Below are 20,642 nucleotides of genomic sequence, written 5' to 3'. Positions count from 1 at the left end.
AATAGCCCTTAAAAGGTTTAGAGAAAACCAAAACGCTAGCATCGACTGAAGATATCCTTTCGTTTCAACTCTGAATCCCTGTGACTATGTCAAACAAAGTCAAATACCAAACACCTGTTTAAAGAGCAAAGACAAATGATTATCAATATGACTAAATAAATAACCCCCCCCAAAAAAAAGATCATCGGTATCTTTAGAAACATCGTTCTCCGAATGTCCTTCATAACGTCCCGACGCAAAACAAAACCTTGATAATCTAACCTCCAATACCTTCACCACATTGTGCCTATTAACACCATTTTGTCTCTCTCTCTAAATGTTAAGACAATTTAATGTTTTCTCTCTCTCTCTCTCTCTCTAAATGTTAAGACAATTTAATATTTTTTCTCTCTCTCTCTCTAAATGTTAAGACAATTTAATGTTTTTTTTCTCTCTCTCTCTCTAAATGTTAAGACAATTTAATGTTTTTTTTCTCTCTCTCTCTCTCTCTAAATGTTAAGACAATTTAATGTTTTCTCTCTCTCTCTCTCTAAATGTTAAGACATTTTAATGTTTTTTTTTCTCTCTCTCTCTCTCTAAATGTTAAGACAATTTAATGTTTTTTTCTCTCTCTCTCTCTCTCTCTCTAAATGTTAAGACAATTTAATGTTTTTTTTCTCTCTCTCTCTCTAAATGTTAAGACAATTTAATGTTTTCTCTCTCTCTCTCTCTCTCTCTAAATGTTAAGACAATTTAATGTTTTTTTTCTCTCTCTCTCTAAATGTTAAGACAATTTAATGTTTTTTCTCTCTCTTTCTTTCTCTCTCTAAATGTTAAGACAATTTAAAAAAATTTCTCTCTCTTTCTCTCTAAATGTTAAGACAATTTTTTAAATATTTTTTTTACTGAAGGTAAAAGCTGTAAAACAGAAAACTGTTTAAGGCGTGGATACGAACAGTGAGATGCTACACTGAGAAATTCATGAACCGGAAACAGGTAAAGTTGGACCAGCTGTTAATACATGTATTTATAATCTCAAACTCAACACGGCCACTAAAGTACCTTAATCCTCAACTTTTTTATTTTTATTTTTTAAACATTTTTTAAACATTTTTTGATCATTTTAAAATCAATCAAATTGATTATGTATGCTAAATTAGTATATGTATTTGTATATAGTGTGTCTACGAACTCCCTGCAATTCTCAGTAGTCTATCTGAAAATAAAAGACATTTCAAAAACCAGGCACTCACTTTGATTGCATTAAGCACAACATAACATGTTTTTTAAGGAGTTGCACGAATTGCAGCAGCCAAAAGAGAGATATATATATATATATATATATATATATATACACTACCATTCATAAATGTGGGGTCATCAAATTGATCAGAAATACAGTGTATATATTGTTAATGTTGTAAATGACTATTGTAGCTGGAAACGGCTGATTTTTAATGGAATATCTACATACTGTAGGCGTACAGAGGCCCATTATCAGCAACAGTGAAGAGGCGACCCACGGGATGCTGGCCTTCTAGGCAGAGTTGCACAGAAAAAGCCATATCTTAGACTGGCCAATAAAAATCAAAGATTAAAATGGACAAAAGAACACAGACACTGGACAGAGAAACTTTGCCTAGTAGGCCAGCATCCTGGAGTCGCCTCTTCACTGTTGACGTTGAGACTGGACAGAGGAACTCTGCCTAGAAGGCCAGCATCCTGGAGTCGCCTCTTCACTGTTGACGTTAAGACTGGACAGAGGAACTCTACCTAGAAGGCCAGCATCCTGGAGTAGTCTCTTCACTGTTGACATTGAGACTGGTGTTTTGCGGGTACTATTTTATGAAGCTGCCAGTTGAGGACTTGTGAGGGGTCTGTTTCTCAAACTAGACACTCTAATGTACTTGTCCTCTTGCTCAGTTGTGCACCGGGGCCTCCCACTCCTCTTTCTATTCTGGGTAGAGTCAGTTTGCGCTGTTTTGTGAAGGGTGTAGTACACAGCATTTTACGAAATCTTCTTGGAAATTTCTTGCAAGGAATAGCCTTCATTTCTCAGAACAAGAATAGACTGATGAGTTTCATCAGAAGTTCTTTGTTTCTCACCATTCTGAGCCTGTAATCGAACCCACAAATGCTGATGCTCCAGATACTCAACTAGTCTAAATAAGGCCAGTTTTATTTCTTCTTTAGCTGTGCTAAAATAATTGCAAAAGGGTTTTCTAATGATCAATTAGACTATTAAAATGATAAACTTGGATTATCTAACACAACGTGCCATTGGAACACAGGAGTGATGGTTGCTGATAATGGGCCTCTGTACGCCTATGTAGATATTCCATACGAAATCTGCCGTTTCCAGCTACAATAGTCATTTACAACATTAACAATGTCTACACTATATTGCTGATAAATGTCATGTTATTTTAATGGACAAAAAAAGTGCTTTTCTTTCAAAAACAAGGACATTTCGATGTGACCCCAAACTTTTGAACGGTGGTGTATATAGTTTAATGTTCAGTACGTATGATTTAATTAAACATAAATAAATACACATTTCTTAACAACGACATTATGGCTTAATGTGCAAAGAAACGAACGCAAAGAAATGAACACACGTACAAAGACAATTGGTAAAGCTAACTGAAATGGAAATGTGGAAATGTAAAATGGAGAAATGTAAAAATCGACATTGTTCTTCAAATGCAAAAGGAAAAATGATGTCAAACCAATAGATTAAATATATTTTATATCATATATATATATATATAAAAGAAAATTAGAACCATAAAAAACTACTTGGATTCTAACAGTCGTCGTGTGAAGAAAATGAATAAGCTAACATCATATAGATTGTTGTGATACATAACTTGAGTGCAGCGTTATAGTAGCAGCCAGCATATAGTAAACTACACAGAGGACATCTGCAGCTGAATCAGGTGGCTGTAAACAAGGGTCAACTGTAACCCCCCCCACCCCGCTCTCACTGCAACAGTTCACTCTTTTTGGTGGGAGTGGTGGTCTCTGGCTCCCCTGAGTCAGACACATTGATGGGGCTATCCCTGGAGAAGACTTCAGTGGACTCCCTCCACACGCAGTCGGCGATGGTCTTGAAAGTGTGGTTGCCGCACTTGGGCCTTACCTTCTGTGAGGCGTTGTTGACGATCTGCCGGCTGTTGGACGTGGCAATCTTGATCTTTAGTGCGGCGTCCACACGGTCCACCACCGTGTAGGTGCTGATGCTACCGTCCTCGAAGCCGATGATGATGTTGAGTGCCCGCTGGGACAGGCAGAGGAAGGTGGGCGTCTTGTAGAGGGAGCATGTCCCGATGCTCTTTCCATCCGCCAGACGCATCACGATCAGGTTGGACACCACACCCGCTTCGTCATCTTCATCGCAGTTCCGGAAGCAGATGTAGACCAGGTAGCGCCCGTCCCTGGACAGCTTCTGCCGCCAGATGATACCGGCAGCGTGAACGAGCCTCAGCTTCCCGCTGTGAAGGTCCAACACGTTAATGTTCTCGTCGCCCTTGGAGACAATGCCCAGTTTCCCATTTGGTGAAATCTGGAAGTCTTCCAGGTTTTTGAGGAAGTTAGTAGGCAGCTGGACGCGTCTGCAGACTGACTCGTCCGCCACGCTCCATATAAACACAGTCTCTGTCGATGTAATGAAGACCACGAAGTCAGGGCAGTCGGGAATAAGCTTGAAGTTGACAATGCTAATGCCGTCGTCACAGACAAACTTCTTAGAGATACTGCCTGACCAGAGGCTGACAGCGAGCAGCTTGTTTTTAGTAGTTCCCACTAGGAAGGTGTTTGCGGTGGTGATCAGTGCGTTCTGGAGGGTCACCAGTATGTTGCACACTTTGTGTCCGGTGGCCAGCCTCCAGACTCGGGAGCAGTTTTGTTCGCAGAGGGACACCACGAACTGGTCATTGTGGGTCATCAGGAGCTGGGATATCTTCTGTCCGTTGATGCGGAAAATGTTTTCGCCGGTGGACGTATGCCAGATGTACTGGCTGCACTTATCATCCGACGTCACCATGAGATCCCCGGAGGAGGTCAGGACACAGTTCTCCACCAAGCCCTCGTGCTTGAAGACAGTCTCGATGAAGCCTGTGCTGAAGTTCCACTTGTGGATGGCTTCGGAGCCGTCCATGGTGAACACAAAGTCTTCCCTTCCAGAGAGCTGTAAACTCTGGATCCTCTTACCTGTTTTGTCAATGTTGGACATGGCGGTGATGATGTCAATGTCCCAGACTGATAGCACTCCACTGCTGGCCACAGACAGGAGCAGGTTGTGGTGGGTGGACTTGATGAGTTTAATGATGGCCCCAGAGATCTCAATCAGGCTTGCCATGCACTGCCCACTGTCCCTCCTCCACACAAATATGGACGACGTGTTCTCCATGGAGGCCACGATACTTTGGCCATTTTTGGAGAGGACTGCAGCCACGAAACGCTCTGCCCGCTTGGCCTTGAACTTCTCTGCCATCTTCCACAACTTGGTGTCCAGGACCTCGATGCTCTTGTCTTTGCAGATGAGGATGGAGTGCTGGTCTTCTGACAGCTCAATGCCTACGACCTCGTTCTCGTCCCCCCGGCAGTCGTAATCTTCCATCAGTCTGGGGTTGTTGATCTCTTTGGTGTTCCACACCGACAGGCTCCCCTCATTATCGATCATCACCATCTGGTGAATGGTGTCCAGGACTAAGATGGACTTGACGAATCCCCCGGAAAACTCGGACGTGACCGTGGCTAGCTTGTCCCCGGTGCCCAGATGGAAGATGGACGTGGTGTTGAGATACTGACCACAGAAGGCATACATTCCATCCGGGGAGCATTGGACGCAGGTGACCTCGTACCAGCAGTGGAACTGGTAGAGGGGCCAGCCGTAGAGCAGATCGATCACATTAACGTCTTTACTGGCCTCTAGCCAGGCCAAGGCATGATGGCTGGCCAGTGTGAATCCGTTGATGAAAGCCACCCCTCCTGTGATACCACAGTGCTTGGAGCCCTTGATGTCTACTTCGGACAGCAGGCAGGACTTATGGTTGTCATAAATGAGCAGCGTATTCTTGGTGGTTGCCACGACCAGGTACTTCTCATCGCTGGTTAGTCTGATCCCCAGGACAACTGAGCGGGCCGTGTCTATCTGCCGGAGGAGCTGCCTGCTCTCCACATCCCATGTGCTGACGGACCCATCGTCCAGGGCCACGAGGACAATGTTGGGGGCTAGGGTGGGCAGGATCTCCACTATCTGCATGTAGCTGGAGCACAGCGGCAGTCTTTCAGGGCTGTAGGTGACATCCATGGAGGAGTGGAGGGGCACGATGGAGCAGTACTTGGGGCCGTCCTTGTCGCACTCCAGGAGGAGGTGTCGAAGCTTTGGTAGGGAGGTTACCACAGGGAGGAGCCTCTGCTGTAGCTCTGCAGACAGGGATGCCGGGTTATTCATCACTTTGACCTTGATGCTGCGCAGTGTGGTGGCCAAGAACTTGAGTTCTTTCTCCTGGGAGTAGCTGTAGGCTACGTCGATGTCGGTCAGCGCCTTCTCAAACTGCCCTATTTTGATCATGGTGTAGAGCCAACTGAAGTTCATGATGACCCCGTACATGAGGTCGTCTGTGCGGCCACTCCGAGTCAGGTGGTAGAGGAGCTCTGTCATCTTCCTGTGGTTGACGAAGAAGATGTCAGGCTCCAGGAGGTTGCACTGGAACACCCAGGGCTGCTCAGGGGTCTGCCTGTCATAGGAGTACTTCTCGGCGGATGCTTCTTTGTGGGACGGCTGCTGGGGGTGGGGGTTCTTGTGTTGGGAGATGTTGAGCGAGGCAAAGTGGTTGTTGTCGCAGTGGAATATCTTTTTCCTGCCGCCCGACCATGCCCCCAGGAAGTACTCGGCCAGGAGGCTGTGCATCTGGTGCACGTCCTCCTCATTGCTAAGATACAGCTTCTGGGCGATGAGGTGCAGATGTCTATTGGCCCACACCATCAGAGTAACGTTTCTCACCTGCCTCTCCACCAGGTACCCCTCCAGTTCCTCTTTCAGCCTCGCCACCAGGTCATAGGAGATCCTCAGCGGGTTTTTTAGATTTGAACTGACCATGATGTCTCCCAGCACACTGTTATCCAGTGACAAAATATCCTCCAGCTCTACCTCCGTTAAGCCCGCCTTGGCCATGGTAATGTATCCCAGCGCCCTGAACACGAACCGCTGCCCCAGCTTGTTCTCCACCGAGTAGAAGAGCTGCTCGATGCTCTCGTGCACGGTGGAGCACAGCGAACGGTCGTCCACGTCCTTGTGCGAGCGCCAGTGTACCACCTCCCGGTAGACGAGGTTGACGAACATGGGTAGCGTGCACTTGGCCAGCGCTTCATTGACATAGATCTGCTGTCCCGAGGTCACCTTCCTTTTCAACCCCAGCAGCTGCTGCTTCAGTGTTTGACTACAGGTCTTGCGGTCACGCTGCACCAGCTCTACGTAGCGTCCTTCATCATGGATCAAACAGCGGAGTTTTTGGAGGATTCCGTGCTTGTTGGGTAATGTTGAGACAACGATGCGGACAGTGCGAGGCAGGTGGGCGGGAAGCCACCACAGCTTGCGGGCCTCGTCGGCCTCTGAGAGCTGCTCCAGCGCATCCAGGATGATGACCAGGGGCCGTTGGAAGGAGGACTCCCCAAGGAGGTTGACTAGCAGCTCCGTCATCTCCTGGATCTTGTTGGGCAGGAAGTGGATCAGGCAACGGTAGTTGATGGCTATCTGCTCGCAGATGCTCTGGAGGAGGGTACGCAGATTTGTGGCAAACTCTGAGGAGCCAACGAAGCGGACGATGACTACCGGGTCTGTCTCGGGGCCCATCTCCGTCTGGAGCCACGTGTAGGCCTGGAAACGACAAAGAGAGAGAGAGAGAAAGAGAAAAGAGATTTAGTCACTTTCTCAAGGATGGTTGTCTTACATGAAGGAGCTCTGTGAAGAGATACGCAACTCAGAGAGAGAAAACATACAAGGCCATGTTTTCAATAATGGATTGCATTTATAAAACAGTTTTCAAAGCCTCAAAGCGCGTTCCACTGTAAGGGAAGGGTTATCTAACCGGAAAAAAGCTCTGTGAAAAAAATTTGATATATAGTTTTGTCGTTCATTTTGTGTTATTGTGTCATTTCTAATTAGCTTTAGCTTTTTGCAATCATTTTTACCCAATCAATATTTACTCTGTGTGACTCAGAAGACGACATACAGCTCTACTAAAGTGGAAGGAGCTTGAATTGCTATTGGGAAAACATTGGGCGTGATGTGATGCCAAGGTTAGAGCAGTGTACAGAGGACAGAGGTCTGCTTCAATACCAGGTATTCTGTCTCCTGGGGACATATACTTTACAAATAGAACCGCAATGAATGTGAACTCAGTTTGTAGAGTTGATACATTATTCAAGAGATCCTGTTTTAAGCTGTCCTCTCCTCGCCAAGGCCATGAGGTAAACAGAAAAACAACAAGCGAAAATGTAAACATTTTCAAGAGTTAGATAGACGTAACCTGATCCCAGATCTGAGGACGACTGGCCAGTCTGGTGCCCAGTGCATATCTCAGATATGTGAGTCTAAAAATGCCCGATCCCAGATCTGTTTGTGCTTTAGTCTACTTCATTGTCAAGTCAAATCATGTTTTGCATAAGAATTCTACAAGGAATTGGCATGAGTGCAGAAACGGACTGGCAGCTATGCAGGCTGAGATAGAAGAAGTATCCAATGACTTTCCCAACATGAGAAATATTTCATGAATCAGTGTTGCTCCCTGTTTCCCTTGTTTCATACATATTTATAGTTTCATTCAATCATTCACCAAGGCCCCCTGCGGTGATTCCTAGAATCCTTCCTAGACTATAGCAGTGTGTGTGTGTGTGTTAGTGCGGGTGTGTGTGTGTTAGTGCGGGTGTGTGTGTCTACATGTGGGACTGGGACTGTGTGGATTCTATTGTGCGTGACACGCATGGCACATAGAATTCAGGGGCCTCATTTCTGACCGTAAATGTCACACTAAATATCTATGTGGCAACTCCAAGGAGACCAGGTCTGAGAGCTCATCATGACAGATACAGAGTTAGTGACTAAAATCTGTGACAGTCTGCTCTGGTCGACAGGCTGTCAACAGATCCCTCCCTCCACAGAAGCAGCAGAGGGAAGCAAATAAAGAAGAAGGCTTTTATATCTACTATATCTAGCACTCTGATCTATGTGACAACTCTGAACAATCCATGTCACCTGTGATAAATTAACTGTCAACTGTGAGATATTAGAGGTGAAGGAATCTATTATAAAGGTCAAGAAGCAGGGCAGAGTGACTGCACTGTGTGGGCTCCCTTGCAACATGACCCTAACATGACCTGGGCAAACAGACGGCCCAGTAACAGACAGGCCAGTAAGTGAACAGTGACCTCACACACACACACACACACACACACACACACACACACACACACACACACACACACACACACACACACACACACACACACACACACACACACACACACACACACACACACACACACACACACACAGATAGGCACAAGTGCATAGTTGATGGATGGACTTACATGTAGCAAACTTACACAGATGGATAATGCATGCGTAACGAGCACATCGACACCCTTGTGTACTCTTACACACAGACAGACGCACTCAAGCGGACGAACACAGATAGACCCCAAAATGTACATTATCCCTCACACAAATGCCTTGTTGTGATTGACAAAGCCTTTCAATTATTATTGCAACATCTAAACCAGGAAGTCCCATTAAGACCTAAAAGTCCCCCCCCCCAACAGTACAGTCAATCACCTGTTTGGCCACCTGGGCCAGCAGCAATGTCTTCCCCGTGCAGGGCCCACCGTAGACCACCAGGGGGCTCATCCTACTCCCTTTAGACGGCAGCAGATACTCCTGCACCAGGTCCAGCGTCTCGCTCTTATAATCGTAGAAGGCCGAGAAGTTCTTACACAGGGAGAGGTGCTGGAGGATCTCGTCGTACAGGGGGTCGGTCTCTGTGTCAAAGTTCTGCTGGACCGTGGCCTGGATGATGTCCACCATATCCTCATAGAACTGTTTACACAAGCCTTCCACGTAGTGGCTCTCCACTTCCTGGGAGTAGCCTAGCTTCATGTCGCAGTGCGTCACAGAGGAGTAGACCCGGAGGTTGGACGAGGCCACCACCGTGGGGATAAACTCGTCTCGTACTTTTAAAAGACGTTCGTAGGCTTCCTGGTTACGCATGACGCGGTCCTCGGCGACGACGATATCCATGTACTTGGCCATCTCCGGGAGTTTGGCGTGCCGGTCGAAGTTGGAGATCTTGCGGATATAGCAGACACACTTCTTGAGGAAGGCAGGCGTTTGTTTGCCCAAGGCAAAGTCCAACTCATCCTCCAAGGCTGAAAAATGGGAGAGAAAAAACAAACAAACAATCAATTAAAAGTTAGAACATTTTTGTCCTTGAAGAAACTTTCTATATAATATTTCTGAGGAGTTAGGCTAATCCACACATGATTCGGAGTCTTAAAATTGTTCAAAGTTACGTGAGTTATTGTTTCTGAACCCACACTACAGGCCTACTACTTTTCTAAGTAGCTTGAAAAAAGGCTAGCACTGGGTTCTGTTGTGAGCTCCTAAGCTTGTCTTCAAAACAGACTTGGGAGATTTGCGAGTCTTTAAGTAAAGCCACACAGATTCTGGCAGTCTTTTTTTAGCCTGCCTTTAGTCTGCGATTAGATATGTTTCCCCTAAGCCTTGTTTGAGACGGTTGATACAATCACATAAGCAACATTGCAGCCCCCCGTCCCCCCTCCCCCTCAAAGAGCCGGTTCTACTGAAACTCTGCCAGCATCTCCCGTGTCGCCCACACTGCAGCGTGCTATAGAGTAGACGGTAAGAAAAGACAGAGGGGAAAGAAAGGGGAGATAAACGTTGTTTGAAGCTCGGTATAGTCAATTAACTGGCATACTGAATGTCTTTTTCCCCCTGTACACATAAGCATTGGCTATGCCTTTGAACAAATCAAACATAGAAATCTGCATGGTAATCAAGTAAAATGACTTTGTGTGAATTTGTCCACAGCGTATATATATATATATATATATATATATGGCTCAGCAGGGGAACATAGCAGGAAACAATCCCCAAACTCTCCCGATATTCATTACAAAACAGGCTGCTGCTAGCAGTGTTGCTGCGTTCTCTCTAGGTACAAACACCTAGCCTACAGAGAAACCCAGCGGTACCCATGATGCATCAGAAAGGCTACAGAGAAACCCAGTGGCACCCATGATGCATCAGAAAGGCTACAGAGAAACTCAGCGGCACCCATGATGCATCAGAAAGGCTACAGAGAAACCCAGCGGCACCCATGATGCATCAGAAAGGCTACAGAGAAACCCAGCGGCACCCATGATGCATCAGAAAGGCTACAGAGAAACCCAGCGGCACCCATGATGCATCAGAAAGGCTACAGAGAAACCCAGCGGCACCCATGATGCATCAGAAAGGCTACAGAGAAACCCAGCGGCACCCATGATGCATCAGAAAGGCTAAAGAGAAACTCAGCGGCACCCATGATGCATCAGAAAGGCTACAGAGAAACCCAGCGGCACCCATGATGCATCAGAAAGGCTACAGAGAAACCCAGCGGCACCCATGATGCATCAGAAAGGCTACAGAGAAACCCAGCGGCACCCATGATGCATCAGAAAGGCTACAGAGAAACCCAGCGGCACCCATGATGCATCAGAAAGGCTACAGAGAAACCCAGCGGCACCCATGATGCATCAGAAAGGCTACAGAGAAACCCAGCGGCACCCATGATGCATCAGAAAGGCTACAGAGAAACCCAGCGGCACCCATGATGCATCAGAAAGGCTACAGAGAAACCCAGCGGCACCCATGATGCATCAGAAAGGCTACAGAGAAACCCAGCGGCACCCATGATGCATCAGAAAGGCTACAGAGAAACCCAGCGGCACCCATGATGCATCAGAAAGGCTACAGAGAAACCCAGCGGCACCCATGATGCATCAGAAAGGCTACAGAGAAACCCAGCGGCACCCATGATGCATCAGAAAGGCTACAGAGAAACCCAGCGGCACCCATGATGCATCAGAAAGGCTACAGAGAAACCCAGCGGCACCCATGATGCATCAGAAAGGAGATATGCCCGAGAAACACCTTGCAGACACCGGAAACACACTTACTTTATCTTTCACCCTCAAAATGGGTGATAGTGTCCAATTCAATCAGAGATGATTACATTAACCCAAAATGGAGTGACTGTTAGTGTAATTAGACCCAATTTGGAATACTTTAGGAGCCCTCTAGGGCAGACCTACTTTAAATTGTAAACACAGAGAGATATTGTTGACCTGTTGCCACGAGAAAAGGGCAACCAGTGAAGAACACACACCATTGTAAATACAACCCATATTTATGCTTATTTATTTTATCTTGTGTCCTTTACCATTTGTCCATTGTTAAAACACTGTATATATATAATCTGACATTTGTAATGTCTTTATTGTTTTGAAACTTCTGTATGTGTAATGTTTACTGTTAATTTTTATTGTTTATTTCACTTTATATATTCACTTTATATATTATCTACCTCACTTGCTTTGGCAATGTTAACACATGTTTCCCATGCCAATAAAGCCCTTGAATTGAATTGATATTTTTTTTTAAGGGACTATATCTAGTCTGCATGTGTCGGTTTATCTCTATGTTCTGTATCAGTAGAAACTCCCTGATGGTACATTAGCTCATGAGGAAAACTGATTGCTACCACAAAATCATCATAATAACGACTTAAGTGATTTAACTAAAGCCTTCCCCAGTTAAATGTCAGGTCAAATGAACGCACACACACATATCTTGGTTGTACAATGTAGCTCAGTAAAACAAGAAAACACCACAACACTAAATAACACAATATACAATACTGAGTTTGATGGTATAACACCATAGAAGAAGAAGGGGACAGGAGTAGCCTTCATACCAGAGCAGAGGAATTTCTTGGCCTGAGGGGGCTTCATGGTGCCCTTCTCCTGGAGCTGCAGGACAGACCTACGGAAGATCCCCTTGATCTCCTCAGACACGTTCCTCCACGCCTTGTCGTTCTTCGTCTTGGCTGCACTGCTCGACTCCATCTGTAGAAGACAGGGAGATAAAGGGAGTTTTTTGTCATGTTGAAATTGACGCACAGTTCAGCTTTTTGTTCTTGGAACATATAGAGTAGATTAAACAATAAGTAACTAGCTTGATTGGTATGCTTTTGATGATTTTAGACGGCAGTCTTAACAAAGCCAGAGACCTACTGTGTACAGCTTCTTTTTTTTTGGCAAGGCAAAAGGAAGGAACTTAAAGATAAGTTGGTAAATGGTAGTAACTGTTGAAGTTGTTTGGGCCCACAACAAATTGATGCAATATAGTGCAGTATCTCCACAAGCTGAACTGGACCACACAGAGATAGTATAGAGGACATCTATATCTGCTGATACCAATAGAACTACAGTAGATATCCTTAATTTTATTTTACCTTTAGTTATCTAGGCAAGTCAGTATTTTCAATGACGGCCTAGGAACAGTGGGTTAACTGCCTGTTCAGGGACAGAATGACAGATTTGTACCTTGTCAGCTTGGGGGTTTGAACTTGCAACCTTCCGGTTACTAGTCCAACGCTCTAACCACTAGGCTACCTGCTGCCCCTCCCCTCTAACCACTAGGCTACCTGCCGCCCCTCCCCTCTAACCACTAGGCTAACCACTAGGCTACCCCCCCCTCCCCTCTAACCACACTAGGCTAACCACTAGGCTACCCTGCCCCTCCCCTCTAACCACTAGGCTACCTGGCCCCTCCCTCTAACCACTAGGCTACCGCCGCCCCTCCCCTCTAACCACTAGGCTACCCGCCGCCCCTCCCCTCTAACCAGGCTACCCGCCCCCTCCCCTCTAACCACTAGGCTACCCGCCGCCCTCCCCTCTAACCACTAGGCTACCTGCCGCCCCTAACCACTAGGCTACCCGCCGCCCCTCCCCTCTAACCACTAGGCTACCCGCCGCCCCTCCCCTCTAACCACTAGGCTACCCGCCGCCCCCCCTCTAACCACTAGGCTAACCACTAACCACTAGGCTACCTGCCGCCCCGCCAATCCTTGGAGAGCAGTGGAGGCTACTGAGGGGAAGACGGCTCTTAATAATGTCTGGAACGGCGCGAATGGCATCAAACACATAGAAACCATGTGTTTGACGTATGTGACACCATTCCTCTGATTCAGCCTCAGGCATTACCACGAGCCCGTCCTCCCCAATTAAGGTGCCACCAACCTCCTGTGCTGGAGACAGGAAGTTCATGAGATTCACGAGAGAAGGTTCCAGCAGGCAAACTGTGCTGTTCTCCTCCATCAAACCTCCAACCAAGAGGAGGAGCCGCATTGAGTGACACACGCGCTAAATGTTCAGCTAGCCAAAGTCGGCATGCTAAAAGCTAGTACTGTAGTGACAAGGTGACCGTCACACAGGCATGCACAAACGTTCAGCTACCCGCTACAGCGTACTTATAATGCTTTACTTAACTAGCCCGAGTACTGTAGTGACAGGGTGACCGTCACACAGGCATGCACAGGCATGCACAAATCAAATCAACTCATATCAAATGTTATTTGTCACATGCGCCGAATACAACAGGTGTAGTCGACCTTACAGTGAAATGCTGAATACAACAGGTGTAGTAGACCTCACAGTGAAATGCTGAATACAACAGGTGAATACAACAGGTGTAGTAGACCTAGTGAAAGACCAGTTGTAGTCACAGTGAAATGCTGAATACAACAGGTGGTGACCTTACAGTGAAATGTAGTCGACCTTACAGTGACTGAATACAACAGTTGTAGTTCACAGTGAAATGCTGAATACAACAGGTGTAGTCGAATACCTTACAGTGAAATGCTGAATACAACAGGTGTAGTCGACCTTACAGTGAAATGCTGAATACAACAGGTGTAGTAGATCTTATGGTGAAATGCTGAATACACCAGGTGTAGTAGACCTTACAGTGAAATGCTGAATACAACAGGTGTAGTCGACCTCACAGTGAAATGCTGAATACAACAGGTGTAGTCGACCTTACAGTGAAATGCTGAATACAACAGGTGTAGTCGACCTTACAGTGAAATGCTGAATACAACAGGTGTAGTTGACCTTACAGTGAAATGCTTACTTAAAAGCCCTTAACCAACAATGTAGTTTTAAGAAAAACAAGTGTTAAGTAAAAAATAGATAAGTACAATTAAAATAAATAAAAGTAACAAATAATTAAAGAGCAGCAGTAAAATAACAATAGTGAGGCTATATATTGTCCAAACACAGGCATGGACAAACGTTCAGCTACCCTTTACAGTGTACTTATAATGCTTAACTTAACTAACTAGCCAAGCGCTGTAGTTACACTGTAGTTACACTGTAGTTACTGTAGTTACACTATAGTTACTATAGTTACACTGTAGTTACTGTAGTTACTATAGTTATAGTTACACTGTAGTTACTGTAGTTACACTGTAGTCACTGTAGTTACACTGCATTTACTGTAGTTACTATAGTTACACTGTAGTTACTGTAGTTACACTGCAGTTACTGTAGTTACACTATAGTTACTGTAGTTACACTGTAGTTACACTGTAGTTACACTATAGTTACTGTAGTTACACTGTAGTTACTGTCGTTACACTGTAGTTACACTGTAGTTACTGTAGTTACACTGTAGATACACTATAGTTACTGTAGTTTCACTGAGTTACACTGTAGTTACTATACTGACACTATAGTTACTGTAGCTACACTGTAGTTACTGTAGTTACACTGTAGTTACTATAGTTACTGTAGTTACACTGTAGTGACATGGGGACTGTGACAGCTGTATGGAGAGTTGCAGATATGTTTACTGCTAGTGCCAACTCACAGTAAGATCACAAAGCTTTAGTTACTGTAGTTACTATAGTTACACTGTAGTTACTGTAGGTACACTGTAGTTACACTGTAGTTACTATAGTTACACTGTAGTTACACTGTAGTTACACTATAGTTACTGTAGTTACACTGTAGTGACACTATAGTTACTGTAGTTACACTGTAGTTACACTGTAGTTACACTGTAGTTACTATAGTTACACTGTAGTTACTGTAGTTACACTGTAGTTACTGTAGTTACACTGTAGTTACTGTAGTTACTATAGTTACACTGTAGTTACATGGGGACTGTGACAGCTGCATGGAGAGCCACAGATATGTTTACTGCTAGTGCCAACTCACAGTAAGATCACAAAGCTTTAGTTACTGTAGTTACACTGTAGTTACTGTAGTTACACTGTAGTTACTGTAGTTACACTGTAGTGACATGGGGACTGGGACAGCTGCACGGAGAGCCACAGATATGTTTACTGCTAGTGCCATCTCACAGTAAGATCACAAAGATTTTAAGAAAGTGCAATGGTGAGTCTTTATAGGTATCAAACGTTCCACCAGAACAACACGTTCTAATGAGGGCAACGTTCCACCAGAACAACACATTCTAATGAGGGCAACGTTCCACCAGAACAACACGTTCTAATGAGGGCAACGTTCCACCAGAACAACACGTTCTAATGAGGGCAACGTTCCACCAGAACAACACGTTCTAATGAGGGAAACGTTCCACCGGAACATCACTTTCTAATGAGGGAAACGTTCCACCAGAACAACACGTTCTAATGAGGGCAACGTTCCACCATAACAACACGTTCTAATGAGGGCAACGTTCCACCAGAACAACACGTTCTAATGAGGGCAACGTTCCACCAGAACAACACGTTCTAATGAGGGAAACGTTCCACCGAACAACACGTTCTAATGAGGGCAACGTTCCACCAGAACAACACGTTCTAATGAGGGCAACGTTCCACCAGAACAACACGTTCTAATGAGGGCAACGTTCCACCAGAACAACACGTTCTAATGAGGGCAACGTTCCACCGAACAACACGTTCTAATGAGGGCAACGTTCCACCGAACAACACGTTCTAATGAGGGCAACGTTCCACCAGAACAACACGTTCTAATGAGGGCAACGTTCCACCGGAACAACACGTTCTAATGAGGGCAACGTTCCACCAGAACAACACGTTCTAATGAGGGCAACGTTCCACCGGAACAACACGTTCTAATGAGGGCAACGTTCCACCGGAACAACACGTTCTAATGGGGGAACCAACTTGAAGTCCAGAAGTTTTAAGAGAGCTGTTTCCAGGTGACTTTTACTGGCCAGTGTTACGGGTGCTTTTTGTGAACGTGAAGGGCGTAACAGTTTGCTGCGTCTAAAACAGAGCAGAAAGGTTCCCTTTTTCCAATGTAAATAAATATGCTACATATTTTTTAATTTCACTGACTTTGCTGATGTGGTTGTCCCACCTAGCTATCTGAAGATGAATGCACTTACTGTAAGTCTCTGGATAATAGCATCTGCTGAATATGGATGCTTCAGTATCTTGGCCTAGTCTCACTGAGACCTACCTACTCAGTTAGACTTTTTCCATATGATCCAAGAGAACAGTGGAGGCTGGTGGGAGGAGCTATAGGAGGACGGTGGAACGGTATCAATCACGTCACACACATGGAAACCACGTTTGACTCCGTTCCATGTCTTTCATTCCTGCCATTACGATGAGACTGTCCTATAGCTCAACCCACCAGCCTCCACTGCAAGAGAACCCTGGCCACGTCCCACGGTCATTCCAGAACGACTGGGTCTGAGCATCAGTTCTGTAGGTTTTGAGGCAGAAGGTTTCAGATCTTACTGAGTTTTGGTAGTTCTTCAACATCTGGGCTTTGGGTTTGAGGTAGTAGGCCGGCGGCACGGAGTTCTCATCTCGACAGTACCACTCCTCCAGGATGTGTGTGTCTAGGCCCGCCTCCACCGCCGCATCCAAGATCATCTCAAACTCTGGAGCCTCCACCTCGCCCGGCACGCGGATACTGCCATACTTCTCTCCCACCAGCCCCTGGGAGGAAGAAAGAAAGACAGAGAGAGGTTGAACGGTCATCATCATCATCATCATCATCATCATCATCATCATCATCATCATCATCATCATCATCATCGCTTGACTTTCTATGATTATTGGTTTTCAAGGTTTCTAGTTGTTCTCATTCTAGGAGTATCGTTGAGGCAGTTTCTGATTTTCACATTAAAGTGCTCATTGAAGAGCCTTACGACAGGCTGCTATCTGCAAGGCATGTGGGTGTTATCTATTGGTATGTCAGCCTTGGCTTAGAGTTCACGCACGTACGTACGCACGCACACACACACACACACACACACACACACACACACACACACACACACACACACACACACACACACACACACACACACACACACACACACACACACACACACACACACACACACACACACACACACACCGAGGCAGAGTGAGTGGTCAGGGCCATCCAGCAATAGCTGATGTGCTGAGTATATCAGGATTGTATTGTTTTAATCGCCTAAACAGGTGTTCTACTCTGCTAGCCAGCACCTCTGCTAAACAGGTGTTCTACTCAGCTAGCCAGCACCTCTCCTAAACAGGTGTTCTACTCAGCTAGCCAGCACCTCTCCTAAACAGGTGTTCTACTCAGCTAGCCAGCACCTCTCCTAAACAGGTGTTCTACTCTGTTCTAGCCAGCACCTCTCCTAAACAGGTGTTCTACTCTGCCAGCAGCTAAACAGGTGTTCACTGCTAGCCAGCACCTCTCCTAAACAGGTGTTCTACTCTGCTAGCCAGCACCTCTCCTAAACAGGTGTTCTACTCTGCTAGCCAGCACCTCTCCTAAACAGGTGTTCTACTCTGCTAGCCAGCACCTCTCCTAAACAGGTGTTCTACTCTGCTAGCCAGCACCTCTCCTAAACAGGTGTTCTACTCTGCTAGCCAGCACCTCTCCTAAACAGGTGTTCTACTCTGCTAGCCAGCACCTCTCCTAAACAGGTGTTCTACTCTGCTAGCCAGCACCTCTCCTAAACAGGTGTTCTACTCTGCTAGCCAGCACCTCTCCTAAACAGGTGTTCTACTCTGCTAGCCAGCACCTCTCCTAAACAGGTGTTCTACTCTCCTAAACAGGTGTTCTACTCTGCTAGCCAGCACCTCTCCTAAACAGGTGTTCTACTCTGCTAGCCAGCACCTCTCCTAAACAGGTGTTCTACTCTGCTAGCCAGCACCTCTCCTAAACAGGTGTTCTACTCTGCTAGCCAGCACCTCTCCTAAACAGGTGTTCTACTCTGCTAGCCAGCACCTCTCCTAAACAGGTGTTCTACTCTGCTAGCCAGCACCTCTCCTAAACAGGTGTTCTACTCTCTAGCCAGCACCTCTCCTAAACAGGTGTTCTACTCTGCTAGCCAGCACCTCTCCTAAACAGGTGTTCTACTCTGCTAGCCAGCACCTCTCCTAAACAGGTGTTCTACTCTGCTAGCCAGCACCTCTCCTAAACAGGTGTTCTACTCTGCTAGCCAGCACCTCTCCTAAACAGGTGTTCTACTCTGCTAGCCAGCACCTCTCCTAAACAGGTGTTCTACTCTGCTAGCCAGCACCTCTCCTAAACAGGTGTTCTACTCTGCTAGCCAGCACCTCTCCTAAACAGGTGTTCTACTCTGCTAGCCAGCACCTCTCCTAAACAGGTGTTCTACTCTGCTAGCCAGCACCTCTCCTAAACAGGTGTTCTACTCTGCTAGCCAGCACCTCTCCTAAACAGGTGTTCTACTCTGCTAGCCAGCACCTCTCCTAAACAGGTGTTCTACTCTAGCCAGCACCTCCTAAACAGGTGTTCACCAGCACCTCTCCTAAACAGGTGTTCTACTCTGCTAGCCAGCACCTCTCCTAAACAGGTGTTCTACTAAACAGGTGCTAGCCAGCACCTCTCCTAAACAGGTGTTCTACTCTGCTAGCCAGCACCTCTCCTAAACAGGTGTTCTACTCTGCTAGCCAGCACCTCTCCTAAACAGGTGTTCTACTCTGCTAGCCAGCACCTCTCCTAAACAGGTGTTCTACTCTGCTAGCCAGCACCTCTCCTAAACAGGTGTTCTACTCTGCTAGCCAGCACCTCTCCTAAACAGGTGTTCTACTCTGCTAGCCAGCACCTCTCCTAAACAGGTGTTCTACTCTGCTAGCCAGCACCTCTCCTAAACAGGTGTTCTACTCTGCTAGCCAGCACCTCTCCTAAACAGGTGTTCTACTCTGCTAGCCAGCACCTCTCCTAAACAGGTGTTCTACTCTGCTAGCCAGCACCTCTCCTAAACAGGTGTTCTACTCTGCTAGCCAGCACCTCTCCTAAACAGGTGTTCTACTCTGCTAGCCAGCACCTCTCCTAAACAGGTGTTCTACTCTGCTAGCCAGCACCTCTCCTAAACAGGTGTTCTACTCTGCTAGCCAGCACCTCTCCTAAACAGGTGTTCTACTCTGCTAGCCAGCACCTCTCCTAAACAGGTGTTCTACTCTGCTAGCCAGCACCTCTCCTAAACAGGTGTTCTACTCTGCTAGCCAGCACCTCTCCTAAACAGGTGTTCTACTCTGCTAGCCAGCACCTCTCCTAAACAGGTGTTCTGCTAGCCAGCACTCTGCTAGCCAGCACCTCTCCTAAACAGGTGTTCTACTCTGCTAGCCAGCACCTCTCCTAAACAGGTGTTCTACTCTGCTAGCCAGCACCTCTCCTAAACAGGTGTTCTACTCTGCTAGCCAGCACCTCTCCTAAACAGGTGTTCTACTCTGCTAGCCAGCACCTCTCCTAAACAGGTGTTCTACTCTGCTAGCCAGCACCTCTCCTAAACAGGTGTTCTACTCTGCTAGCCAGCACCTCTCCTAAACAGGTGTTCTACTCTGCTAGCCAGCACCTCTCCTAAACAGGTGTTCTACTCTGCTAGCCAGCACCTCTCCTAAACAGGTGTTCTACTCTGCTAGCCAGCACCTCTCCTAAACAGGTGTTCTACTCTGCTAGCCAGCACCTCTCCTAAACAGGTGTTCTACTCTGCTAGCCAGCACCTCTCCTAAACAGGTGTTCTACTCTGCTAGCCAGCACCTCTCCTAAACAGGTGTTCTACTCTGCTAGCCAGCACCTCTCCTAAACAGGTGTTCTACTCTGCTAGCCAGCACCTCTCCTAAACAGGTGTTCTACTCTGCTAGCCAGCAGCTAAACAGCACCTCTCCTAAACAGGTGTTCTACTCTGCTAGCCAGCACCTCTCCTAAACAGGTGTTCTACTCTGCTAGCCAGCACCTCTCCTAAACAGGTGTTCTACTCTGCTAGCCAGCACCTCTCCTAAACAGGTGTTCTACTCTGCTAGCCAGCACCTCTCCTAAACAGGTGTTCTACTCTGCTAGCCAGCACCTCTCCTAAACAGGTGTTCTACTCTGCTAGCCAGCACCTCTCCTAAACAGGTGTTCTACTCTGCTAGCCAGCACCTCTCCTAAACAGGTGTTCTAAACAGGTGTTCTCTGCTAGCCAGCACCTCTCCTAAACAGGTGTTCTACTCTGCTAGCCAGCACCTCTCCTAAACAGGTGTTCTACTCTGCTAGCCAGCACCTCTCCTAAACAGGTGTTCTACTCTGCTAGC

General features: G+C 46.4%; 1 protein-coding gene across 1 annotated transcript in view; it reads right to left on the bottom strand.

Moving 5' to 3' along the window:
* Positions 1–2,416: 2,416 nt before the first annotated feature.
* Positions 2,417–20,642, bottom strand: part of LOC112214909 (NACHT and WD repeat domain-containing protein 2) — a 91,439-nt gene continuing 73,213 nt past the window's right edge. Inside the window, exons 4-7 of the mRNA XM_042298475.1 lie at positions 16,845–17,048; positions 12,018–12,168; positions 8,819–9,408; positions 2,417–6,862 (exon numbers count right to left, since the gene is read on the bottom strand). Of these exons, the coding sequence (XP_042154409.1) occupies positions 2,963–6,862; positions 8,819–9,408; positions 12,018–12,168; positions 16,845–17,048 (4,845 nt within the window). The 3' untranslated portion in view covers positions 2,417–2,962. The remainder of the gene's footprint in view (positions 6,863–8,818; positions 9,409–12,017; positions 12,169–16,844; positions 17,049–20,642) is intronic.

The sequence above is a fragment of the Oncorhynchus tshawytscha genome, linkage group LG15 (genome assembly GCF_018296145.1).
Source record: "Oncorhynchus tshawytscha isolate Ot180627B linkage group LG15, Otsh_v2.0, whole genome shotgun sequence".
Classification (NCBI taxonomy): domain Eukaryota; kingdom Metazoa; phylum Chordata; class Actinopteri; order Salmoniformes; family Salmonidae; genus Oncorhynchus; species Oncorhynchus tshawytscha.
This window is presented reverse-complemented; position numbering and strand designations above follow the sequence as displayed.